Source organism: Ranitomeya imitator, chromosome 4 (assembly GCF_032444005.1).
Source record: "Ranitomeya imitator isolate aRanImi1 chromosome 4, aRanImi1.pri, whole genome shotgun sequence".
Classification (NCBI taxonomy): Eukaryota; Metazoa; Chordata; class Amphibia; order Anura; family Dendrobatidae; genus Ranitomeya; species Ranitomeya imitator.
Window position 1 is genome coordinate 239,855,649 of NC_091285.1, and position 25,774 is coordinate 239,881,422.

Consider the following 25,774-nt stretch of genomic DNA (forward strand, 5'->3'; position numbering starts at 1 on the left):
TGGCTTTTGGCACAGTACTATCACAGACATGATTGTCTAAGAGTAGAAAACTATGTTTAGATGCACATCATTCCCATTGACACAGTTGAAGATTACGCATAGTTCTATCACAGACATGGGTGCAGAGTACACATAGAGGGTGTTTTTTAAAAATTGTGCAGACACGATAACCTTTTCACAGCCGTCAAAGCTGCTGGCTCATATGCTGCCATCTGTGTTACGGCATGGGAACTGCAGAGCTCAGACCGATAAAGTGAAAGGTTACCGCCGATCAGAGCCGGTGTTTACTGTGCTGTCACAGAGATGACAGCATGGGAAATGCTGGATGTTTGAGCCCTCAATTCATTTGAATGTGGTCCGGGTTCGAGTACTGTTCTGGTACTCAAACCAAATTTTTTAAAAAGTTTGGCTAAACCAGATGGACCCAAACATCCACGGGTCCTCCCATCACTAGTCTCCTCCACGGGTCCTCCCATCATTTGCGGTGATGCGCCCCCTGCTGGACATCCTCATTTGACCTCGAGCCTGGAAACTTTTCCCACACTCCAGGGACATCCAGCAGGGGGCGCATCACCGCGAATAAAGGTAAATATAGGTCATTGACCTACATTACCTTCATTCCCCGGGGTTTTACAGCCACGAGCAGCGCTGTATTAGCAGAGCTCCTGGCTGTAAAATATTTTAACCCCTTCAGATGGATTTACAACGTGGGACGTTACAGATCTACGGAAGGTATGTGTATTGTTGGTTTATTATTTTTTATTTGTTACAGAACGAGGGTCTTCAGCCAGTGGATTGAGCATACAATAAAATATTAAAACAAACGGTGTGTTTATTTCATTAAAAGACTTTTTAATAATGTGTTTGTGTTTTTTTAACTCTTTCATACAATTGGATTAATAATGGATAGGTGTCACAATTGACGCGGGAATGGGAAGAGAGTGGCCAGGTGCCAGAATAGGCGCATCTTACAGATGTGCCTTTTCTGGGGTGGCTGGGGGCAGGTGTTTTTAGCCAGGGGGGCCAATAACCATGGACCCTCTCCAGGCTATTAATATCTGCCCTCAGTCACTGGCTTTACTACTCTGGTGGAGAAAATTGCGCGGGAGCCCACGCCAATTTTTTCCGCGATTTAACCCTTAAATTTAAGAGCTAGAGCGCCGAATTTTTGCATATACACACTACTAACATTAGTAGTGTGGAATATGCAAAAATATGGGGATATGACATGGTTTACTGTATGTAAACCATGTCTCATATCATGTTGGGTTTTGGCAGGAGAAATGAAAAGATGGTAATTGAATTACCGGCTTTAAAGCTATATCGCCCTGAAGGAAATGTAAAAAAAAAAAAAAACCCATAAACTTTCATTGGGTTTCGAGTTTCAGTCGATCCCCGACCCCGACTTTTTAATAGGATCGACCAATTTCACTCGACCCGACTTTTGAGAAAGTCGGGTTTCGTGAAACCCGACTCGACCCTAAAAAACTAAAAGTCGCTCAACCCTATGTTGTATCCATTGGAGTGGAGGATAACAAAAGTAATAACAGAGCTAAAAAGCTTAAGAAGTACTCTGTTACTTTTGTACGCATCCAGAGACGCCACCGGCAGGGGCTTCCTCTGGCTCTGCGTAGTGCACCTGCATCTGCACCTGCAGCCCACGGACGCCCGTCTCGCCTCTGCACCAGCAGTCTCATCAGCTCACTGCTGTCAGCGCCCTGCCTGCCGTTCAGTGAGTTGTGCATCCATGCATTAGCTGCTCTGATGCACATTGTCACACTACCAACAGGTGGGTCTTTATTGATGCTTCATCAGTCACACATTTGTCGCCTACTGGTGTCCAGACACTAGTTTGGATCAGTTGATATTTACACTTCATTTACGCTGGTTCATAGCTATTTATTTGTGTAACCTGTAGGAGTCCAGACAATAGTGTACAACCTATACCGTATCTACCAGAGGCACACCACCTATTTTACAGCCACCTGTATTTTACCTGCTGGTATAAATTCACACAATTGGTCAGTAATTATCCTATACGTACCTCACATTTTACCAGCTCTGCATTTATGAATATTATATCACATATATATTGTATTTTGTCATAGTCACGTACCATCCATCCTACGTGGTCCCTCCAGCGCACCTTTTGGTTCCTCCTCCCTCCTTTCCCATGTATACATATACAATTTTATCTCCTCTTTTTTTCCCCATAGAGGTATTTCCAGTATTTGTTTATGTACATTTGACTTAGTTATTACCCCCTTAAGCGCGGTTGCGAGTCTTTTTTAGTTGTTATAGTTTTATCCACGACAGCATTCCAGCACCTATCTGTCCCGATTCCAGCTGCTGAGGGTACTCCTTTTAGTGTAGCGCTGGTATGTTTCTTCATACTTTTGAATTGTATTTATACTATCAAAATGTCATGTATAATTCTCTCAAAGAAAGAGCCTCCACATTATGCAGAAGAAATTAATAGAAAGTATTGTTCCTGAAATTAATTGTTGAAATTCTGTGTGAAGAATCCCAGTAAAGAAGTTTTAATCTTTTTGAAACTGATCCTGGTCTCACTGATATTTAAAAGGTCCCAGTACCATCAAACCACGTGTGGACTACAAAGGGGTAGGCAGCAAACCCCCAGATAACACACACACTATGGGGTACCGCAACAGGATGCTTTGGGACTATGAAGCAAACCTTGCCATGAGAGGTCCCTTACGCTATAACAAATTTGCGAAAATCTTTTTTTATAGAAAGGTAGCAGTAAATTACACACCTAGCATTTTTCAGCACTATGCACTTTATTCCAGTATTACACAGTGCCGGGTAGACCTGTCTTGAGACTGACGTGCTAATACACTTTTCTATCTTACTGGATTTTGATGTTTTGAACAACTTATTGTGACCTTCAAGCTTTAAGCATTAATGGCCCTTTGTAGTAAAGTCACTCACAATGAATGAAAATAATAAAAGACAGCCATGAAACAGCTCTGATGAAGATATTAAAAAGCCTGAAATATATGACCAACACTAAAATGAAGGCTTATGCTCTGTGACGGATAATCAACTAAGATTGACACACCAATGAGAGTTCTGCTTTGAGCCAGGGATCGTAGTAATCAAACTGTCATCCTTCAGGCAACAAACAAAAGAAGTTTGCCAGCAAGATAGCAGAAAAGATCCCCTGGGAACATAACCATACATTATTTTGGCATCTACACACATTACTACATATATTTTATTAACCCTGATATACCTGAACTTCTACTTGCTCTAATACATGAATGTAACAAGAACAATTGTGCATAGAAATAAATATATATAGATGTTGTTTTGTAAAATAAGTGTTTGCCCCCTTCCTGATTTCCTATTTGTTTGCATGTTTGTCACGCTTAAATGTTTCAGATCACCGAACAAATTTAAATATTAAACAAAGTTAACAAAAGTAAACATAAAATGCAGTTTTTAAATTAAAGTCTTCATTATAAGGGAAAAAGGCATCCAAACCTACAGGGCCCTGTGTGAAAAAGTGACTGCCCCCTAAACCTAATAACTGGTTGGGCAACCCTTAGCAGCAACAACTGCAATATATCATTTGCTTTCTATCATTGCTCTGCTGCATAACCCAAGTGCACTTCAGCTTGTGGTCACAAACAGATGGCCAGAAGTTCTCCTTCCGGATTATTTTGTAAACAGCAGAATTCATGGTTTCATTTACAACAGCAAGCCATCCAGGTCCTGAAGCAGCAAATAAGTCCCAGACCATCACACTACCAGGACCATATATTACTGTTGGTATGAAGTTAGAATCATAGAATCATAGAATCATCTCTTCTCTAGTATTAGCTATCCCTCCTAGCTTTGTGTCATCAGCAAATTTAATCAGTTTACCCTCAATTCCATCATCTAAATAATTGATAAAGATGTTGAACAATACAGGGCCCAGGACAGAGCCCTGTGGTACCCCACTTGAGACATTCTTCCAACTTAATGTGCAGCCATTTACGATCACTCTTTGGGTCCGATCACTAAGCCAGTTATGAATCCACCTAACAGTTGCCTTGTCCATTCCATACTTAGTCATTTTTTCAATAAGGATTATGTGAGATACTTTGTCAAATGCTTTGCTGAAGGCAAGATGTACTATATCTACAGCATTTTTCTCATCCACCCAGTCAGTGATTCTGTCATAGAAGGAAATTAAGTTAGTCTCAAATTACTTATTAATTACAAACCTATGCTGACTCTGTTTAATCACTTCATCCTTATCCAAGTACTTACACACATGTTGTTTAATAATTTGTTCAAAGATCTTTCCTGGTATAGACGTCAGACTCACCTGCCTATAGTTCCCTGGGTCCACCTTCTTCCCCTTTTGGAAAATAGGAACAACATTTGCTTTTCTCCAGTTTTCTGGGACTTCTCCTGTTCTCAAAGATTATGGACAGTGGTTCAAAATTTTCTTCTGCTATCTTCTTCAGTACTCTGAGGTGTAATTCATCTGGACCTGGATACTTGAATTAATTTATATTAGCTAAGTGTTTCCTCACTATCTTTCTGTTTATAGATATCCTGGATTCTTCTATTCCCTTAATATTCCCTTAAGTTGCATTGCTGAAATGCTGTGTTGCTTCTACGCCAGATGTAAAGGGACATACACCTTCTAAAAAGTTCAACTTTTATCTCATCAGTCCACAAAGTATTCTCCCAAAAGTCTTGCGGATCAGATAAGATGTTTTCTGGCAAAACTGAGATGAACCTTTAGTTTTATTTCTGAGCAGTGGTTTTCATCTTGGAATTCTTTTTTTTTTAAGAGGTGCACACATGTGGGGTGGATGCATGCGTCCCTGCAGCAAAGCATCTGAGATTCCCAGTAGCTAAGCATCTAGAAGATGCAGTTATTTCAACGGCTGGGAATTAACACCCATCTCCTCTCTTCACACAGGTACATAACTCTGCTTGCTGTCGATCATCTACTGCCTTGTTATCCTGCCGCAATTTGAATTGTACATAACTCTGCTTGCTGTCTATCATCTACTGCCTTGTTATCCTGCAACAATTTTAATGGTATATAACAGTGCCTGCTAAATCGTTAATATAATTCAACTGTTGCATTGTACTCAGTACTCACTGCTGTATATCCATGGTTGGGGGTCACTGTAGATACTATCTTGGAAAATATGTTATAGCATAGAGATGGAGCCAGGTCTAGTGTCTCTGATCATCTATCCACCCCCTGGTGTGTTGAGCAGCTGCTAATTTACCCCAAACCAGCTCCCACAATCCTCCTCATCTGACCCTGTAGTGTGGCCTATAAATTTAGTAGCATTTTAAAGGATGCACGCATGTGGGGTGGATGCACGCATCCCTGCAGCAAAACAACCCAGTTGCTAAGCATCTAAAAGAAGCAGTTATTTCAATGCAGTTAGTCACGGCAGGAGTTAGGATCACACACACTATGAATATATCTCTTTTGGGTGTGTCTGCTGACAAGCACATTACTTGGACCTTGCTTTTCTATTAAGCCATCTTACTCCTTCACCATGTTTACATATGCCCTTTGCTCCACTACTCCTCACTCTCCTTTGCTATCCTGAAACCCCAGCAACCTCTAACCAAATAATCATATCCCCTTCTCTCTTACCTCCCCACCTGACCTCCTCTGCTGACCTGCTCCTCAAGATCCTCAAATCTTTCCTTATAAAACATAAAACAAGCCGGCCACTCTCTTTCTCCCCCCTGCTTTCCCTCTCTCTGCTTCTCACTGCTGGCGACATATCTCCCAATCCTGGACCCCCAAAGTTAATACTTCCCATTAATTCCCCCTCCTACCACTCCCTATCTAATATGAACTACTGCAATCTCTCCAACGAAAACCCTGTACCGTTGATGCCCACTCCTCTGGTCCCTCTCTCTGGAGCACTCCGGAATGCCTGCAATCTGCAATCAGCTTCATGTGATTCATGACCTCTTTTTCTCTTGCAATCTTGCCTACCCCGGCCTCACGGAAACATGGCTGACACCCTCTGACACCGCCTCCCTTGCTGCACTGTGTTTTAGCGACCTCCATTTCACCCACACTCCTCACCCCAGCAACAGACATGGTGGAGGAGTGGGTCTTCTCCTTTCTACTAACTGCACCTTTAACCCAATCCCACCTTTACCCTCCCTTATCCTCCCCTCTTTTAAAGTACACTCTGTCCGCATCTACTGTCCCCCCAACCTCTAAGTGGTCGTCATATACCGACCTCCAGACTCGGCCACTGCCTTAATTGACCAATTTTCTACCTGGCTTCTTCACTTTCTTTCCACTGACATTCCCACTATCATCATGGGTGACTTCAACATCCCCACTGAAACCCTTCAGTCAACAGCCTCCAAACTCCTGTCTCTTACTTCATCTTTTGGACTTACTCAGTGGTCCTCCTCAGCCACCCACAAAGAAGGACATACATTAAATCTAGTTTTCACCCGTCTCTGCTCCCTATCTAACTTCACAACCTCCCCTCTCCCTCTATCTGATGACCATCTACTCACTTTCTCATACTTGTCTTCACCTGCCACCCATGTCAAGCAACATGCACACTCCAGCAGAAACATCGCACACCTAGACACCCACATGCTCTCTTACTCTATGCTCTACCACTGGCATCCATATTCTCACTCCACGACACAGACAGTGCCACTGCATTCTACATTGCCACTCTCGCATCAGCTATTGACATGGTCGCCCCTCTCATTCATGGCAGAGTGCGACGTATCAATAGACAACCTTGGCACAACAACATCACTAAAAAGCTCCAGCAAGTGTCCAGGGTCGCAGAGTGGCATTGGAAGAAAACAAATTTGCAAGATGATTTCACTACACTCAAACAGGAAACGTTCGCTTTCAAATCTACACTCATTTATGCTAAACAGGCCTACTTCACAACCCTCGTATCTTCCCTATCCTACAACCCCAAACAGTTATTCAAAACTTTTAACTCCCTCCTCTGCCCACCAGTGCCCCTCCAACCTCCCTAATCTCTGCTGAGGATTTTGACACACACTTCAAAAATAAGATTGATCAAATAAGGCAAGTCTTTACTGTTCAACACTCACAACCCCTTTGTATACAAGACCAATGCCCTTCTCCCATAACCTCCCTCTCCAACATCACTGAAGGGGAGCTTAATTGTCTCCTCTCCAAATCACACCTCACCAATTGTGCACTAGACCCAGTCCCATCCCACCTCATCCCCAACCTCATCACCACACATATCCCATTCCTAACCCATCCCCACAAGGCTTTACCCTGACCACAAGGCAAGTATACAGCCTACCTATCTGCATGCTTCATTTACATCTAGGCCGGGTGGATTCTGATCCTTAGATATATATGTGTACTTATATGCATGCTTGGTTCACTTTTGGGATCATTGAGGTGGTTATACTCCTATTAAGATTCAGTTCATAACCAGATAATGAGGTTTAATATATTATTTATGCTGACACATAGGCATACAGGCTATTCGGTCTCATTGTAGCCCTTGCTTATATATTATGTATACATATTAGGCATTTTGCTCTATTCTATTGTCAATATTGGGAGTACTATTTACATACAGTTATATTAAAAAGTTTGGGCACCCCTATTAATCTTAAGCTTAATGTTTTATAAAAATTGTTTTTTTTGCAACAGCTATTTCAGTTTCGTATATCTAATAACTGTTGGACATAATAATGTTTGTGCCTTGAAATGAGGTTTATTGTACTAACAGAAAATGTGCAATCTGCATTCAAGCAAAATTTGACAGGTGCATAAGTAGGGGCACACTTATCATTTTCTTGTTATAAATACTCCTACCTACTTTTTACTGAATTACTAGAGCACTTTTTTTGGTTTTCTAACCTCATTGAGCTTTGAACTTCATAGCCAGGTGTATGCAATCATGAGAAAAGCTACTTAAAGTGGCCACTTGCAAGTTGTTCTCCTGTTTGAATCTCCTCTGAAGAGTGTTATCATGGGCTCCTCAAAACAACTGTCTAATGATCTGAAAACAAAGATTATTCAACATAGTTGTTCAGGGGAAGGATACAAAAAGCTGTCTCAGAGATTTAATCTGTCAATTTCCACTGTGAGGAACATAGTAAGGAAATGGAAGAACACAGGTACAGTTCTTGTTAAGGCCAGAAGTGGCAGGCCAAGAAAAACATCAGAAAGGCAGAGAAGAGGAATGGTGAGATCAGTCAAGAACAATCCTCAGACCACCTCCAGAGAGCTGCAGCATCAACTTGCTGCAGATGGTGTCACTGTGCATCGGTCAACTATACAACACACTTTGCACAAGGAGAAGCTGTATGGGAGAGTGATGCGAAAGAAGCCGTTTCTGGAAGCACGCCACAAACAGAGTCGGCTGAGGTATGCAAAAGCACATTTGGAAAAGCCAATTTCTTTCTGGAAGAAGGTCCTGTGGACTGATGAAAACAAGATTGAGTTGTTTGGTCATACAAAAAGGCATTATGCATGGCGGCCAAAAATCACAGCATTCCAAGAAAAACACTTGCTACCCACAGTAAAATTTGGTGGAGGTTCCATCATGCTTTGGGGCTGTGTGGCCAATGCCGGCACCGGGAATCTTGTTAAAGTTGAGGGACGCATGGTTTCCTCTCAGTATCAGCAGATTTTGACAATAATGTTCATAAATCAGTGACAAAGTTTAAGTTATGCAGGGGATGGATCTTTCAGCAAGACAATGATCCAAAACACCGCTCCAAATCTACTCAGGCATTCATGCAGAGGAACAATTACACTGTTCTGGAAAGGCCATCCCAGTCCCCAGACCTGAATATCATTGAACATCTGTGGGATCATTTGAAGAGGGCTGTCCATGCTCGGCGACCATCAAACTTATCTGAACTGGAATTGTTTTGTAAAGAGGAATGGTCAAAAATACCTTCATCCAGGATCCAGGAACTCATTAAAAGCTACAGGAAGCGACTAGAGGCTGTTATTTTTGAAAAAGGAGGATCTACTAAATATTAATGTCACTTTTCTGGTGGGGTGCCCATACTTATGCACCTGTCAAATTTTGTTTGAATGCAGATTGTACATTTTCTGTTAGTACAATAAACCTTATTTCAAGGCAGAAACATTACTGTGTCCAACAGTTATTAGTTATATGAAACTGAAATAGCTGTTGCAAAAAAAACGGTTTTTATAAAACATTAAGCTTAAGATTAATAGGGGTGCCCAAACTTTTTCATATAACTGTATATGATTCTTTACAACAGGTGTCATTTGGGCACCTGGTCCAGTATTAATGCCAGTATTTTAGTACTATTTATATTCATGTCTCATTATGTATGTGTCACCATGATTATTAGTAGCCATATTTGTACTTGTTTTTAATGTTTTTTAATGTTTTTTTATATGGTTGTGCACTCAGTGTTGTTCAAATAAAGCTATTTTCACGGTTATAAGAGGTGTGTGCACCTTTATATGCGCCTTCTTTTCTTTGTTTCATCTACTATATTATTGGGCACATTGGTAGCACCCCATATTACTTATATATGTATATATTAGTGGTGCCTGCTTTACTTCCATTATAATTACAGCCAAAGCTAACGGACAATACTCTATATTCCTCCTTCTAGACCTTTCCTCTGCTTTGACACAGTTGACCATTGTCTCTTACTACAGATCCTCTCTTCCTTTGGCATCAATGACCTCGCCCTATTCTGGATCTCCTCATACCTTTCCAACTGCACATTCAGCATCTCCCATTCCCACACTACCTTCTCATACCACCTTCTCTACTGTTGTCCCCCAAGGTTCTGTTCTAGGACCCCTAGTCTTCTCAATATACTTGGCCTGAGGCAACTCATAAAGTCCCATGAATTCCAGTAACACCTTTATGCTGATGACACTCAGATCTATCTCTCTGGCCCAGACATCACCGCTCTGCTGTCCAGAATCCCGGAGTGTCTATCAGCCATATCCTCCTTCTTCTCCTCTCGCTTCCTCAATCTCAATGTGGACAAATCTGAACTCATCTTTCCTCCGTCTCACAGATCACGCTCACCCCCATACCGGAAGTCCGCTGCCTTGGAGTAAGCCTTGACTCTGACCTGTCCTTCATACCGCACATCCAAGCTCTTTCCACCTCCTATCGCCTCCTAGTTAAAAAAAAATTCCAGAATCTGTCCTTCCTCAACACTCAATCTACCAAAATGCTTGTGCATGCCCTCGTCATCTCCCACCTCGACTACTGCAACAGCCTCCCTGCTAACAATCTCGCACCTCTCCAGTCCATCCTTAACTCTGCTGCCCGACTAATTCATCTCTCTCCTCACAACTCCTCTGCTTCTTCCTCTGCAAATCTTTTCACTGGTTCCCATTCCCTCAGCGTATCCAATTCAAATGACTAATACTGACCTAGAAAGTCATCCATAACCTGTCTCCTCCATATATCTCTGAACTAATCTCCCTATATCTTCCCTCATGTAATCTCCGGTCCTCCCAAGACATCTTTCTCTCCTCCACACTTTTTCGCTCCTAACCTGATCGCTTCCAAGACTTCTCCTAAATATACCCCATCTTCTGGAATTCTGTGCCCCAACACATCAGACTATCAACCACATTCGGATCTTTCAGACGGAACCTGAAAACCCACCTCTTCAACAAAGCTTACAGCCTGCAATGACCCCGCTGCCTCCTTACAACTACCGGAGCTGCTGCAACCCCCCCAACCTACTGTTTCCTTACCCCACCATCCTGTAGAATGTAATCCCACAAAGGCAGGGTCTTCTCCCCTCTGTATCAGCCTGTCATTGTTAGTTTGCTTACTGTAAGTGATATCTGTAACTTGTATGTAACCCCTTCTCATGTAAAGCACTATAAAAATTAAAGCTATAAAAATTAATAATAATAATAAAAAAATTAACTCTGCCATGCAGGCTAATTTTGTCTATTCTCTTTCTTATAGTGGACTCATGAACACTGACCTTAACTGAGGCAAGTGAGGCCTTCAGTTCTTTGGATGTTGCTGTGGGGTCTTTTGTAATCTCTTGGATGAGTTGTCGCTGCGCTATTGGGGTAATTTTGGTTGGCCATCCAATCGTAGGAAGGTTCACTACTGTTCCATGTTTATGTCATTTGTGGATAATGGCTCTCACTGTGGTTCACAAAGCTTTAGAAACGACTTTATAACCCTTTCCAGACTGAAAGATCTCAATTACTTTGTTTCTCATTTGCTCCAGAATTTCTTTGGATTGCAACATGATGTACACTTTTTAAGGATCTTTTGGTCTTTTACTTCTTCACTTTGTCAGTCAGGTACTAATTAAGGGATTTCTTGATTGAGAGCAGGTATGGCAGTAATGAGGTCCGGGTGTGGCTAGAGAATTTTACTTCTGCTTCCCAAAGATGTGCTAAACCACAGTTCATTTATGTTTTAAGGGGCAATTACTTTTTTACTGGGCCCTTAATAATAAATACCCTTTACCCCTATGGGTGATTTGCATGTTAATGACCAGGCCACTTTTTACAGTACTGACAACTGTCCCTTTATGAGGTTATAACTCTGGAACGCTTCAATGGATCCTGGTGATTCTGACATTGTTTTCTCGTGACATATTGTTATTCCTGACAGTGGTAAAATTTCTTTGCTATAACTTGCACTTATTTGTGAAAAAAATGGAAATTTGGAGAAACATTTGGAAAATTTCGCAGTTTTAAAACTTTGAATTTTCATGCCCTTAAATCACACAGATATGTCACACAAAATACTTAATAAGTAACGTTTCCCACATGTCTACTTTACATCAGCACAATTTTGGAGCTATTTTTTTTTGTTAGGGAGTTATAAGGGTTAAAAGTTGACCAGCGATTTCTCATTTTTACAAAACAATTTTTTTTAAGGACCACATCAGATTTGAAGTCACATTGAGGGGTCCATATGATAGAAAATACCCAAAAGTGATACCATTGTAAAAACCAAAGCCCTCGAGGTGCTCAAAACCACATTCAAGTAGTTTACTAACCCTTCAGGTGCTTCACAGGAATTTTTGGAATGTTTAAAAAAATCAACATTTAACTTTTTTCCCCAAAAAATTAATTCAGATCCAAATTTTTTATCCCAAGGGTAACAGGTAAAATTGGACCCCAAAAGTCATTGTACAAATTGTCTTGAATACGCTGATACCTCATATGTGGGAGGAACTACTGTTTGGGCGCATGGCAGAGCTCGGAAGGGAAGGAGCGCTGTTTGACTTTTTTAACGCATTTAATCAATGTTGCGTTTGGAGAGCCCCTGATGTGCCTAAACAGTGGAAACCCCTCACAAATGACACTATTTTGGAAACTAGACCCCCCAAGGAAATTATCTAGATGTGTGGTGAGCACTTTTAACCCCCAAGGGCATCACAGAAGTTTATAACGTAGAGCCGTAAAATTAAAAAAATCATAATTTTTCAACAAAAATAATCTTTTCACCCCAATTTTAATTTTCCCAAGGATAACAGGACCCCAAAAGTTATTGTGCAATTTGTCCTGAGTATAATGATACTCCATATGTGGGGGTGAACCACTGTTTGGGTGCATGGCAGAGCTCGGAAGGGAAAGAGAACCATTTGACTTTTTCAATGCAAAATTGGCTGGAAATGTGCCTAAACAGGGGAAACCTCATGTGACATGTGACAGCATTTTGAAAACTAGAACCCCAAGGAACTTATCTAGATTTGTGGTGAGAACTTTGAACCCCCAGGTGTTTCACTAAAGTTTATAACGCTTGGGTGTGAAAATAAAAAAATCATATTTTCTCTACAAACATGATCTTTTAGTCCCTAATTTTTTATTTTCCCAAGGGTAACAGGATAAATTGTACCCAAAAGTTTTCCAATTTGTCCTGAGTATGATGATACCCCATAAGTGGGAGAAAACTATTGTATAGGCACATGTCGGGGCTCGGAAGGGAAGTAGTGACGATTTGGAATGCAGACTTTGATGTAATGGTCTGTGGGCATCATGTCGCGTTTGGAAAGCCCCTGATGTGCCTAAACAGTGGAAACGCCCCACAAATGACCACATTTTAGAAACTACACCCCCCCAAGGAACTTATTTAGATGTGTGGTGAGAACTTTGAACCCCCAGGTGTTTCACTAAATTTTATAGCGCCCGAGCGTGAAAATAAAAATATCATATTTTTTCCACAAACATGATCTTTTATTCTCCAATTTTTTATTTTCCCAAGGGTAACAGGAGAAATTGAACCCCGAAGGTTGTTGTCCAATTTGTCTTGAGTACGCTGATACCCCATATGTGTGAGAAAACTACTGTATGGGCACACGTCGGGGCTTGGAAGGGAAGGAATGACATCTTGGAATGCAGACTTTGATTGAATGGTTTGTGGGCGTCATGTCGCGTTTGGAGAGCCCCTGATGTGCCTAAACAGTGGAAAAGCCCCACAAGTGACCCCATTTTGGAAACTACACCCCCCCAAGGAACTTATCTAGATATGTGGTGAGAACTTTGAACCCCCAGGTGTTTCACTAAAGTTTATAGCGCCCGAGCGTGAAAATAAAAAATATATATTTTTTCACAAAAATGATCTTTTTGCCTCCAATATTTTTATTTTCACAAGGGTAACAGGAGAAATTGGATGGCAAAAGTTGTTGTCCAATTTTTCCCAAGTATGCCGATACCCTATATGTGTGGGTAAATCACTGTTTGGGCACACTGCAGAGTTCGGAAGGGAAAGAGCACCGTTTAACATTTTCAACGCAGAATTGGCTGGAATTGAGATCGGACACCATGATGCGTTTGGAGAGCCCCTGATGTGCCTAAACAGTGGAAGCTGCCCAATTCTAACTCCAATCCTAACCCCAACACACCCCTAACCCTAATCCCAGCCCTAACCATAACCCTAACCACAAACCTAACTCTAACACCACACCCCTAACCCTAATCTCAACCCAAACCCTAATCCCAACCCTAACCCTAATCCAAATCCTAAAACTAACTTTAGCCACAACTCTAACCCTAACTTTATCCACAACCCTAACTCTAACTTTAGCCCTAACCCTAATGCTATGTGCCCACGCTGAAGAATGTTTGCAGAATTTTCCTGATCAAAACCAGACTCCTTTCGCAGGAAATCCGCTCATGTTTTTTCGCATTTTTTTGCTTTTTTTCCAGAGCATCCCAATACAATTATATAGCGGCAAAATCGCGGAAATTCCACAAAATTTATAAACATGCTGCTTTTTTTTCCGCTATGCTTTTTTTTGCGGAAGAAAGTGCAGCATGGCCACAACAATGCGGAATTCCATTAAAAATAATGGGATGTGTTTGGTAAGCGTTTTTTAAGCATTTTCACAACGAAAAAACGAAGAAAAAATGCTTAAAAATGCTACGTGTGCGCATATCCTTACCCTAACCCTATCTTTAGCCCTAACCCTATCTTTAGCCCTAACCCTAACTTTAGACCCAGCCCTAACCTTAACTTTAGCCCCAACCTTAACAATAACCCTAATGGGAAAAAGGAAATATATTTTTTATTATTTTTCCCTAACTAAGAAGGTGATAAAGGGGGGTTTGATTTACTATTTATAGCGGGTTTTTATAGCAGGTTTCTATGTTTGGCAGCTGTCACATGCTAAAAGACACTTTTTATTGCAAAAAATAGTTTTTGTATAACCACATTTTGAGAGCTATAATTTTTCCATATTTTAGCCCAGAGTCATATGATGTCTTGTTTTTGTGGAATGAGTTTATGTTTTTATTGGTACCATTTATAGGCACATGAAATTTTTGTATAGGTTTTTATTACGATTTTTGAGAGGCAGAATGAATAAAAACCAGCAATTCATGAATTTCTTTTGGGTGGGGCGTTTATACCGTTCCGCGTTTGGTAAAATTGATAAGGCAGTTTTTTTCTTCGGGGTAGACCGATTACAGCGATACCTCATTTATATAATTTTGTTATGTTTTGGTGCTTTTATGCAACAAAAACTATTTTATATAAAAAAAAAATTATTTTTGCATCGCTTTATTCTAAGTGCTATAACTTTTTTTTTGCTGATGATGCTGTATGGTGGCTCGCTTTTTGCAGAACAAAATGATGTTTTCAGCAGTACCACGTTTATTTATATCTGTCTTTTTGATTGCGTGTTATTCCTTTTTTTGTTTGGCGGTATGATGATAAAGCATTGATTTTTGCCTCGTTTTTTATTCATTTTTTTCATGGTGTTCACTGAAGGGGTTAACTAGTGTGACAATTTTATAGATCGGGTTGTTATGGATGCTTCGAAACTAAATATGTGTACTTTTTTATTTACATAAAGAAATGTATTTATTGGAACAATATTTATTTTTATTTTCTTTATTTAGGAATTAAAAATTTTTTTTTCTACACAGTTTAATATATATATTTTTTTACTTTTTTAAATTGTTCCAGGGTGGGACATCACTGTATAAAGTCAGATCGCTGATCTGACACTTTGCACAGCACTTTTTCAGATCAGTGATCTGACAGGCAGTGCTATATATAAATTTCAACGATGTAGGCACCCTTGACGTTGTTCCAGAAAATAAAGTATTTCTCACAGAAAATTATTGCAATTACAGATGTTCTGTTATACACAAGTTTATTTCCTTTGTGTGTATTGGAACAACGCAATAAAAACCCTGAAAAAAGGCAAATTGGACATAATATCAAATAAAGCCCCAAAAATTGTCCAGATAAAATTGTTAGCACCCTTAACTTAATATTTGGTTGCACACCCTTTGGATTAAAATTGTCTTTCAGCTGCAATGCAGGTCTGTGCCAGCTCCACCAGATGGCAATAGAGTGGAGGAAAGACTGCACACTCCCAGGGCAGACCTGCAATGCAGCAGCAGGGCTACCACAAGGTGGCAGCAGAATCTTCAAATTAGCCAAGTCAGCAACAAGCAGTCAAATGAAGCACCAGAGGTCTAAGCAAACACGTGGTCAGAAGCAAGCAAACAGGTAAGAACTAGATGGGAGTGCTGGATTGTGGGGGGGAGAAGCCAAAAGGGTAGTCAGAAACAAGCCATGAGGTCAAAAAACTGAAGCAAGCCAAATGATACCAAAACGGAGTACGGAAACACAGGTCAGGGAGCAAGTCAGGACATACGCACAACAGCGGGCACACATACAGAGAACACAATTACTAACAGAGTAACCTAGGTCAGCTACTCAGGCCGAGGGACCGGAAACTATCACCGACACCGGACCTCGGTCATATGACAACTAAATAGCCACCCTCATATCAGAGAGAGGCAGATAGAATTAAACCCCTGTCTGACCAGGACGGCATAAAGACAAAACCCTGTCCCGAATCATGACAAAAGCACTGTAATGAATCGCTTCCTATATTCATCAACAAGCTTCTTTCACCATTCAACTGGAATTTTGGACCACTCTTCTTTTACAAATTGCTCCAGGTCTCTCATACTTGAAGGGTATCTTCTGATAACAGCAATTTTAAAATCTCTCCACAGGTGTTCAATGGGATTTAGATCCAGACTCATTGCTGGCCACTTCAGAACTCTCCAGCGCCTTTCTGGATGCTTCTTGAAGTATGCTTGAGGTCATTGTTCTGCTGAAAGGTCCATGGCCTAGGACGTAAACCCAGTTTTCTTACGCCAAGCACTACATTGAGATTCAAAGTCATTCTTCAGATTTAATGATGCCTTGCACACAGTCAAGGCACCCAGTGCCAGAGTTAGCAAACAACCCCAAAACTTCCTTGAACCTCCACCATGTTTGAATGTAGGTACTGTGATCTTTTCTTTGTAGCCTCATTCTGTTTTCAGTAAACATTAGAATGATGTGCTTTAAGAAAAAGCTCTATCTTGGTCCCATTTGTCTATAAGAGGCTTTCTCAGAAGAATTTTGGCTTAATCACATACATTTTGGCAAACTGCACTAAAGTTTTATTATGTCTCTATTGCAGCAGTGGGGTCCTTATGGCTTTCCTGTGATAGCGTTTCACTTCATTCAAATGTCAACGGATTGCTCACTTACAATGATGCACCCTGAGTCTGCAAGACACCTTTAATTTCTTTGGAACTGGATTAGTGCTGCTTATCCACTATCTGGACTATCCTGCATTGCAACCTTTCATAAGTTTTTCTCTGCTGTCCACATCCAGGAAGATTAGCTACAGTGCCCTAGGTTGTAAACCTTTTCAATATGTTGCCCATCATGGACAAAAGAACAAGATATCTGAAGATGGACGTGTAACCTTGATATTCTTGATTTTTTTTGTAATTTTGGTTCTCAATGTCTCAGACAGCTCTCTTCACCTCTTTCTGTTCTCCATGCTTAGTGTGGCGCACACAGACAAACAATGCAAAGATTCAGTCAACTTCTCCCCTTTTTATCTGATTTCAGGTGTGATTTTCATATTGCCCACACCTGTTACTTGCCACAGGTGCTTGGAAAAAGTTGTTTACCCACAATTTAGGAAATGTGCCAATAATTTTGTCCAGCTGATATTTTGGGTTTTCAGTAAAATTATGTCCAATTTGCGTTTTTTCTCTGTGCTGTTCCAATATACACAAAGGAAATAAACGTGTATAACGAAACATGTGTAATTGCAATAACTTTCAGTGAGAAAGGTGCCAACACTTTTGGCCACGACTGTGTATATAACATATATCTATAAAAAATAATATTTTTTCAGGTGCCAAGGTTTTTTGAATGGCTTTGGATGCTGAATTCAAAACTACCATTACTTTTGCTAAAAAAAATTTTTTGTAGTTTTTTAAATAATTCATCCATGAAAATAGTGCATTTCCCAATGGGACTTGTGTTTGATAACAAATGTAATAGCTTTTGGTCTTTTGGTTTTGACTCCTAGATAATGAAATATCCCATAAAATTATATTGTATTTCAATTTAGAGGTTTAGAATGCTACAAAAGTGAATTTTTCAAGCCATAATTCTACTGTAATTAAATAATTAAACATTAAATATCTCAGAAACTAAAGTCAATCTGGCAAAACTGAAGTCATATTCTTAATCAGCTCGATAAACTTAATATAAAACCGTTCAGACATCATTGGCACCAAAATCACTATACACCAGTGTAATCCATCTTTCCATTTAGATAGATATTTCTATGAGATGATAAAGAACTGTATAATCATATATAGATCGTGAGGTTTGTGTACATCTATTATGCAGTTGTAATATAAAGTGGAGTGTGACACTAGGAAATTATCCAAGCCTGTATGAATAAATAAACTGAAAAGATCTGAGCTGTCCTAATACTGTATTAACATTCATCACACCATGTTTTGCCTATACAAATTTAACAAGATGAAAGTTTGACGCCTATGAAGAATCTTAGGACACAGTAGTTACCTTGGCAACCTTGTCATAGACTTCAATGGCACTGACCCAACTACAAAGCCCTTCACAGGCTGAAGAGACATTCTTAATGACAGCTGGCTGGAACTCGGGATTGCTGATAAAATCTCTTCTTATCTGGGCAATAACCTTAGACGGAATATTGTCTTTCTCAAATTCCTAGGAAACAAAACAGCAGTATTAATGGCAAATGTTTTAATGATACAATGATAGAAAATTCTAAGCTAGAGTTAAAGACGCGCAACACAATGTTAAACAAAAATAATGCATAAAATTGCTGTTGCTATAATTTTCAAGTTTCGTTATTTAATATTACAGGGCACCTTTTATGTGTAAAATTATAGCTGATCTGCAGCATGTTATAGAGCAAGAGGAGCTCATCAGATTAATATACAGTTAGGTCGAAAAATGTTTGGAAAGTGACATTAGTTTCGACATTTTAGCTATCTACCAAAACATTTTCAAAATACAGTTAAACAATCAATATGGGCTTGAGGTGTAGCATGCCATCTTAAATTTAAGGGTGTTCACATCCTAATTGGGGTCAGGTTTAGGAATTACAGTTCTTAATATGTAACTTCTTTTTCAACAGACCAAAAGTAATTGGACGATTATCTCAAAAGTTCTATAATGGGCTGCATAAACTTTTCCTTTGTTAATCCATTATCAATTTAAGGAGTTGTCCAGTCCAAATCGATAAGTCTGCAGTCACTCTGTGTGACTGCAGACTTATGTATCCCCAAAGCACACACACTCTGCTCAATATGGATTTGCTGGTTTCTGACCCGGGATCGGAGGGTATGTGTGCATTATACATACTCCCAGCCAGGGCCCGTCTAGTGGGTATGGTCTTGTTCATTACACTTGAACCGAGCAAAGCTGTTCTCCATCAAGTAAACCAGCAGTTGAGTGGGCGTAGGTGACAAAAAAAAGCGGTCTCACTCCATACAAGTGTATGATAGCAAGTGTATGCCAACTGGCCTAGAATATGTATAACTCATGCATACCCTCCTGTTCTGATTCTGAAACAGGCAAATCACAGCAGTGCACAGTGCGTGTGCTGGGGTGATTCATAAGTCTGCAGTCAAAAAGAGTGACTGCAGACATCGATTTGGACTGGACAGTCTTTAAGCAGGTAAAAGGTGTGGAGCTGTTTCCAGGTGTGGCATTTGCATTTGGGATCTGCTGCTGGGAAACCACAATATGTGGCAAAAGAAGCTCTCAGTGGAAGAGAAACAGATCATCATTAGACTGCAAAAAAGAAGAAATTCATCGTAGAGATAACATAAATATTAGGAGTGGCCAAATCAACAGTTTTTTACATTCTGCAAAAAAAGCGCACTGGTGAACTTGAACTCATAAAGACCACGACAAGACAAAAGTGGTGAATGATTGTAGAATCCTTTTTGTGGTGAAGAAGAACCTCTCAACAACATCCACTCAAGTGAAGAGCAATTTCCAGGAAGTAGGTCTTTTAGTATCTAAGTCTACCATAAAGAGAAGATTTCATGAGAGCAAATACAGAGGGTTCACCGCAAGGTTCAAACCATAAATCAGCCTTAAAAATAGAAAAGCCAGATTAGACTTTGCAAAAAAAAATCTAAAAAGTCAGCCCAGTTCTGGAAAATCATTCTTTGGACAGATGAAACTAAGATCAACCTCTACCAGAATGATGGGAAGAAGTGAGTATGGAGAAGGCTTGGAACGGCTCATGATCCAAAGCATACCACATCATCTGTAAAACAAGGTGGAAACAGTGTGATGGCGTGGGCACGCATGGCTCCCAATGACACTGAATCACTAGTGTTTATTGATGCTGTGACTGTAGACAGAAGCAGATGGATTTCTGAAGTGTACAGGGCTATACTGTCTGCTCAGATTCAATAAAATTCAGCAAGTTTGATTGGACTTCACAATACAAATGGACAATGACCCAAAACATATTGCAGCTCATGAGATTTTTATGGCAATGAAGTGGAATATTCTGCAATGGCTAAGTCAGTCACCAGATCTCAACCAAATTGAACATGCATTTCACATGCTTAAAGGGATCCTGTCACCATGAAAATCCTGTCCAATCTGCAGGCACCATGTTATAGAGCAGGAAGTGCTGAGTAGATCAAAATATAACTTTGCATGCAATAATTCAGTATAGCCTGTTTTTGATCATTTAATCCTCTGCTCCTTCTGGGGTTTTTGGTTCAGTGAGCGGTCCTATCAGTGACTGACAGCTTTCTTTGTATAAATGTGCATATAGAGATACCTGTCAATCACTGATAACACTGCCAACTGGACCCAAAATCCCAGAAAGAGCAGAGGTTTAAATGGTCAAAACACAGGTTAGAATCAATCTTTTTATTACAAAACTATGTATCAATGTATTCCTTGCGCTATAACATGGTGCCTGCAGATTAGACTGCATTTTCATGGTAACAAGTTCCTTTAAAGACAAAACATAAGACAGAAAGACTCACAACCAGGCAACAACTGAATCACAAAGGAGGAAACCCAGCCTTTGGGTTTATGATACATTTTGTTTATGATAATAAATTTGTCCAATTACTTTTGAGCCCCGAAAATGATGAGACTTTGTAGAAAAATGTTTCCAATTCCCAAACGTTTCAGAGGATATTTTTGTTCAACCCCTCTAATTAAACCTGAAAGTCTATAGTTCAATTGCATATATGTTGTTTCATTCTAAAACAAAAAAATTGGGCATGCAGAGCCCAAATCACAAAGATTCTGTCCCTGCAGTTAGAACTGCTTTCACTCATTTGGAAAGGCTTTCTACAAGGCATTGTAGTATATGTGGGAATATTTGCACATTTATCCAGGTGAGAATTTGTGAGGTCAGACAATAACATTGGACGAGAGGGCATGGTGTTTGATAGAGTTGAGGCCAGGGCTCAGGGATGACCAGTCAAGTTCTTACACATCAAACTTGCCCAACCATGCCTTAATGGACCTTGCTTTGTGCAGTGGAACAGAGTCATTCTGGAACAGAAAAAGTCCTTCCATAAACTGTTTTCATAAAGTTTGAAGCATATCATTGACCAAAATGTCTTGGCATGCTGAAACATTAGGTTTTCCCTTACTATTGTAATTGTAAAAGAACAGGTGGTAAATTCCTGGATGGGAGATATGTACTCACAAGGTGCAAAGCCTTGGTGATGCCAATCCTGTAGATGAAGGTTTCAGCAATGATAGATTGCTGAGAGGGGTCTTATTGGGACTGTATTTCTGGGTCCAGATTTTTGGAGCAATCAGAAGTGCTGGGCGGCACTGCTTGCTCCCATATCTCCACCCTGGCATTTGAAGGACCTATTTAAAAAGCTGAGCTGCTTAACTAGCGTCTGTGTGCGAGATGAAAGATGGTTAGTCTCTGTCAGAGACTAGGTGTGTTGGACTGACACCTGACTCATGAACTTTGTTCTGTATGTTATATTGTTTATGCCAGAGAAAGGCTGTGCTGATTCCATTACAATTTATATTTATGAACCTTAAACATTCCAACATTGGCTACACTTCCTATTGTCAAAAATAGCTTCCTCAAATAAGGTGAAAATATATCTGCCAGTAACACAAACATAATTGTTAGCTAACTATTTTGTTTGTACTGTGACAGAGTCACTGGTAATGTAATAGAGGGGAGATATGTTTCACTACTCCTAATGATGTCAGTGATATAAAATCCAGAGTTTTATTTCTTCCAGCACAGTAAGTGTTGTGAAGGTTAAGTTAATGTATGTTATGGGCTGGATTTTAAGGGGATATTCATAGAGCGGGTGGGAGAGTATCTCCCCATATCTCCACCTACAGATCCTGCACCCCTGTGTGCTGACAGGACCTCTTGGTGATGTCACAGGCATGTGATCAGTCAAATGATGGATGAGTCACATGGTCTGGGCTTAACTGGCTGAAGGAAAGAGCTTTCAGTGTTCAGTGTGTACACCTGGAGAAGGAGCACTCCAGGAAAGTGTTGTATAGACTTGTGAAGCTGAACAGTGTGTGTTCTGCCAGCTGTGAGCGGGAGGAACCCCGCTCACAGAAGGACTGTATTTCTCCTGCCACCATTTTGTTTTGTTTCCCTGTTTTGCCCAGAGGGCTAAATTTTCTTTATCATACCTTGGTTTTTGCTGCCTACAATAAACCAAAGGAAGTTCTTAAAGCTGCAGTGTGTTAGGAGTCGAGTTCCTGCCACTGCACAGGGGGAATCTCGAACCTTGTCTGCTGCGGTTTCTCATTCAGCATCAGCCGCAGTGGAGCCTGCTCAGCGGAGACATTGGTCCCAGCTTCTCGCTCAGTCTGGTTCTGTGCAAAGGGTTACTGCTGCCTTTCCAGGCTCTGCCATTGTAGCCTGTACTGATCAGCGGCGAGCAGACGTCTCTGGGACTAAGTCCTGCTTTTCCCAATCTGAGCATGCCCAAAGGAAGACCTCTCAGTGGAGGTCTGGGGTCACATGCTCATGTACTGCAGTAGCTCCTATTGGTCCTCCAGGAAGGTCCTGAAGTTGCTCAGTTATTGTAGCAGTTCTCATTGGTCCTCTAGGAAGGTCCTGAACTTGCTGCAGCTATCAAAGGTTTGCATGGCCGCACGGCCATGCGCTAGTATACACTTGTTTATGTGTGTGTGCTGTGAGTGAAAGTCACTCTTTAATCATTCCCTCCCTTGTGTTTGAATGCTCACGTAAGGAGGATGATTGTAATCTAGCGCCTGACTTTACCAACATTAGTTCACAAACAACGTCTATTGCTGTGATTGCCAGTGCGGTGCTGTGCGCTTTCACCACGCCTTCCAGACCCAAGTCTGGGTGGCTAGTGGCGTCCGTCAGTGCGGCACAGCATGCACTCTCATGCTACTTTATTATTATTTCTGCTACGCGCGGTACTGCAGCCCTGTGACGCAACAGGGTTCGCTTCTTTCACACAGGGTGAAGCTAACCCTTGTGTGTATTCTCATTGTACCGCCATATAGTCCGTCATCGCTTAGCAGCAGGTTCCATCTCTGCACGGTGGACCCCGGGCTGCGAACGCACCTTATTCCTTTTCTCTAATTATTTGGTGCGTTCCGCTTGCCCTAACACAGTGTACCCATGTCTACCCCGTGTACAGCCGAGTGAGCCAATCTACCACAATATGTTTAGAGTGAAAATGCTCTATAAGTACTTTATGTAAATCAGTTTTTGCCTATTTCTAACATAGGCACCCTTACAAAATCAAAACTTATTTTTTCTCAATGAAAATATACATCACATGTTACATTGTTTTGGTTTTTGTTAATACAGAAGTTGTTGGAAATGGTGCCTTGATCAGTGATAATATACAAGATCAAGCTTCAAATATTTTGGTTCGTTAACTAAACTGTGATATGAGAAAGAAAATGCACTACATAAGTAAACATGTTAAAATATTAAGCAGTCTCTGGGAAGGTTTGACATTATTACGCCTGTCACATTCTCCCAAAGCTTAAAAAATTCAGGTTTCAAGCAAAGTGTTGAAGTGAAAAGAGTTAGAGAGCATTGATGTTTAAGTTAAAGAAAGACAAGATGTCACCTAAAAGATAAGAAAAAGATATAGCAAACCCCTACACTCTTTCATCTTACAAACTCTGCTGACTGAAAGAGAAGCCATAAAATTTATTCTACAAATTCTACTCTTGAGAGAAAACACAATCTATCTTCTTAGAGTGAGAAAAAGATTTCTCGGGTAAAATGTAAAGAAACAGTAGTAGTCTGGAGAAGGATAAAGAATCTGCAGTTTTATGTGACAGTAAAACTGTAATAAAAAATCCACCTATACATTTAGAAAAAAAAAACACAGATCTAGTTCTCCGGACTAGCAAAGCACTAAAAAGAAGGACAATCTGTAATCATATCGAATCAAGTCACATTCCTCTTAAGCCTCAACTTTACGTATCAACACATTATAACATACTGTTATTTTACATATATTACATGCCTGTGTGAGAAAACCAAATTGACTTTTAAAGATTATGCAAAGACATTCTATGTTGGTCACACACAATTTTTTCCAGGGCAACACAATGAAGGCACAGTTGACAGGTAGTGAAAATATCCCATATAATGGTCTTACCATAATGGGATTGAAATGCAAGCTGTCATTCACGCCTATGGAGACATGATTAATAGATTTTAGGCAGAACTAGTCCGGAAGAAAGAGATGCCATACCAGAGTAGACCTATTTAATTAACACATGCAATATCACAGTATTAAATTGCATTCTTAAAAGATTGAAACACTAATAAATTATATCAAACATCTTGTTAGACTAAAGAAATTTGTACCCATATCACTTTAGTAGCTGTCCAGGACAGTCAGAGGACCTGACAGATTCCTTTTAATATTTGACTAGGAAAGCACTGTTAAACACCTCATAATATTGTAGGAACATCATTAAAATCAATAAATACTATTATTAAACAATAATATAGGCATGACTTAACGTAGCATGCAAGAGTGATTTGCATTCAGGATTGCCATATATGAGCACATCAAAATGCTTCCATATTCAGGAGACCTTTAGTCTGACTGCACCCTAAGCAAGCTTGTTCTAAGAGTAGTTAACACTTTTTATAATTCTCAAATTCTTTTATTTGCTACTTATAATTTGACTTAGGTTTGTTTCTGTCTTGACTTAGCCCATGAAAATCACCTTTGAACACACTGTAATCAGTTTGACAAAAAGCAAAAGCGAATGCTCTTCATTTTACTGTGTTCTGAAGAAATGTTGATGGCTTCCAAAGTGCCCTAGGGTTTGGCTGGGAAAACTTACCTACAATTTTCTTGTTTAAAAAATACATACCATACGATTTATGTCAAAAGAAATAAAAACATTTTTCATTTTTAGAAAATTGGAAATTGTCAAGCTTCAGTAGCTAAAACAGTGATGTTTGCTGCATGATCAGCTGTAACATTGTGTTGGAGAGTATGTTTTTTTATTTCTGTGCCTCTAAGACAGCGGAACATGGATAACTTAAGACCAGTTGACATGTGGCTTACTTGTACATATGATATTCTTCAATTACCTCATTTACCATGCGCTAGTATAAATCAGTTATTGTGTGTGTGTGGATGTATGCCTGTTCTGGTGAAAGCTCTGAATCATACCCATCCTTAGTGTTGATGACTGCTCACAAATGTTGGAGCTATCTAGCACCAGTTAGTGTCATCCAGCACCAGGCACAATCTATACCATCTATCTGCAGCATTAGCCAGTGCGGCACCGTGCACAACCAGTGCACTTACCTGTCCCTACTTGGGCGGTTTTGTCCTCCAGAGCGGCGCTGCGTGCACCCAGTGCGGTAAATCAATTTTGTGTTTTCCCTGGCACCGCAGTTCCGGTGCCGAATGCAAGTGGTCTAGAGGGACTCTAAC

At 40.3% G+C, this 25,774-nt stretch overlaps 1 protein-coding gene across 1 annotated transcript in view; it reads right to left on the reverse strand.

The window, feature by feature from the left end:
• Positions 1–25,774, reverse strand: part of LOC138674484 (dynein axonemal heavy chain 3-like) — a 3,367,401-nt gene that overhangs the window by 470,496 nt on the left and 2,871,131 nt on the right. Inside the window, 1 exon segment of the mRNA XM_069762320.1 lies at positions 18,375–18,539. Within this exon segment, the coding sequence (XP_069618421.1) occupies positions 18,375–18,539 (165 nt within the window).